Source organism: Eimeria acervulina, genomic scaffold, assembly GCF_000499425.1.
Source record: "Eimeria acervulina Houghton genomic scaffold, Eah_scaff433, whole genome shotgun sequence".
Taxonomy (NCBI): Eukaryota; Apicomplexa; class Conoidasida; order Eucoccidiorida; family Eimeriidae; genus Eimeria; species Eimeria acervulina.
In genome coordinates, this window is record NW_013549811.1 from 11,352 (window position 1) to 13,572 (window position 2,221).

Genomic DNA, 2,221 nt, shown 5'->3' on the forward strand with positions numbered 1-2,221 from the left:
CAGCAGCAGCAGCAGCAGCAGCAGCAGCAGCAGCAGCAGCAGGGGTGAGATAGTTGAGGAGGTAGTAGATATATTGAAGAGACAGGAAGAACTGCTGCAGGGTGCTGCAGCACTGGGAGCATCAATCGGACGCAGCATTGAATTAACTGTCTCCTTTCTGCTGCCTCTCTGCATTTGTCTGAAGCCGCACAAGCTGCTGCCTCTTAAAAAGCTAAGAGCGACGCAGCAGCAGCTCAAGGAAGCAGCAGACACATGGAAAGCCTGCAATGATATCTTCTCTAAAGGTCTCGTATTACATTCAACTGCTGCTGCTGCTGCTGCTGTTGCTGCTGCTGCTGCTGTTGCTGTTGCTGTTGTTGCTGTTACTACTCTTGCTGTTGCTGCTGTTGCTGTTGCTGTTGCTGCTGCTGATCCTGTTGCTGCTTCTGTTGCTGCTGTTGCCGCTGCTGCTGCTGTTGCTGTTGCTGCTTCTGTTGCTGTTCACGCTGTGGCTATTGCTGCTGCTGCTGCTGCTGCTGCTGTTTGTGCAGATCCTTTAGCTTCCGTTGAGTCGACGTTGGGGCTCTCCCGCAACGCTGCTGCTGCTGCTGCTGCTGCTGCTGCTGACGCTGCAGCAGCTGCTGTGTCTCCTCTTTCTATCACTGCCTTCGCCTGCGTTGCTGCTGTTTTGCCTGCAAGGCCTCAAAGCAAGAAGCAGCAACAGCAACAGCAACAGCAACAGCAACAGCAGCAGCAGCAGCAGCAGGTGCTGCTGCAGCTGGAGAGCATTCTTTCTGAAGAGCTGCAGCTCCACAGGGGCCTCTCCTCTATGCTGCTTGCTGCTGCTCTTCATGCTCTTAAAACACAGGTGGGAACTGCAGCAGCAGCAGCAGCAACAGCAGCAACAATCACAACAGCAACATAAGCAGCAGCACAATAAGCAGTAGCAGCAGCAACAACAACACAAGCAGCAGCAACAGCAGCAGGAGCAGCATAAGCAGTAGCAGCAACAACATTAGCAGCTGCAGCAGGAGCAACAGCAGTAGCAGCAGCAGCAGCGGCAGGGATAGAAGAAACAGCAGCAGCAGCAGCAGCAGCAGGGAAGCAAGAATTAGCAACATCAGCAATGAAGCAAGAAGCAGCAGCGGCACAAGCCAAAGGATAAGCAGAAGCACAACCATAGCAGTAGTAGCACAAACAACATATGCAGCAGCAGCAACAAAGGAAGCAGCAGCAACACAGGCAGCAGCAGCAGCAGCAGCAGCATCAGCACCACCACTCGTTTCGCAGCTGTGGATTATGCGTGTTTCCTTCTGTTCCGCTGCTGCTGCTGCTGTTGCTGCTGCTGCTGTTGCTGCTGTTGCTGCTGCTGCTGCTGCTGCTGCTGCTGCTGCTGCTGCTGCTGCTGTGGCCAGGTGCCAGCGCCAGCAGCAGCATACGTGAGTGCAGCGTATATCGGGGCTGTCTCTGCTCCACAGAGACAGAAGAGAGATCAGCAGCAAGAGGCAGCAAAAGTGCAGCAAACAGAGACACTGCAGCAGCAGCAGCAGCAGCAGCAGCAAAGGCGACCCAGGGGCACCTCCCCTCATTTGAATGTCTACGAGTGCGCCAGCCCCAGGTATCGGCAGCAGCAGCAGCAGCAGCAACAGCAACAGCTACTGCAGCTACAGGGGAGGGCTTCGATGCATGCACAGCACCAATTCAAAGCAATGGGAGGAAGAAAACATGAAGCGGCAGCAGCAGCAGCAGACGCTGCCGAGGATCAGCAGCAGCAACAGCAGCAGCAGCAGCAACAGCAGCAGCAGCAGCAGCAGCAGCAGCCGCAGCAGGAAGCAACAGACAGCATGGCGCAAGTTGTAGGAGACAGCTGTCTCCCCTCAGAGTCAATAAGTTTGCGGCTGCAGCCTGCAGCTGCCCTCGGCCCAGCAGCAGCAGCAGCTGCTGCCGCTGCTGCTGCTGCTGCAGCAGCAGGAGACGTGCAGCTGCTGGTAGAAGACACGCGAGCAGCAGCAGAAGAAGGGCTTCTTGCTGAGGTTTGTTTTGACTCTGTTGCTGCTGCAGAAAAACCTGTTGCTGAGTTAGCAGCAGCAGCAACAAACTGTCTCCTCGCCCTATCATTACATTACAACAGCTGGCGCTCTACGGCTCTTCTGATACGTGTATGTTCTGCTGCTGCTTCTGCTGTTGCTGTTGCTGTTGCTGCTGCTGCTGTTGCTGCTGCTGTTGCTGCTGCTGCTGCTGC

The 2,221-nt window shown here is 55.4% G+C and overlaps 1 protein-coding gene across 1 annotated transcript in view; it reads left to right on the forward strand.

The window, feature by feature from the left end:
* Positions 1 to 2,221, forward strand: part of EAH_00038320 (hypothetical protein, conserved) — a gene marked incomplete at both ends in the record, with an annotated part of 19,856 nt that overhangs the window by 10,098 nt on the left and 7,537 nt on the right. Inside the window, 3 exons of the mRNA XM_013395471.1 lie at positions 4 to 101; positions 531 to 847; positions 1,395 to 2,012. Of these exons, the coding sequence (XP_013250925.1) occupies positions 4 to 101; positions 531 to 847; positions 1,395 to 2,012 (1,033 nt within the window). The remainder of the gene's footprint in view (positions 1 to 3; positions 102 to 530; positions 848 to 1,394; positions 2,013 to 2,221) is intronic.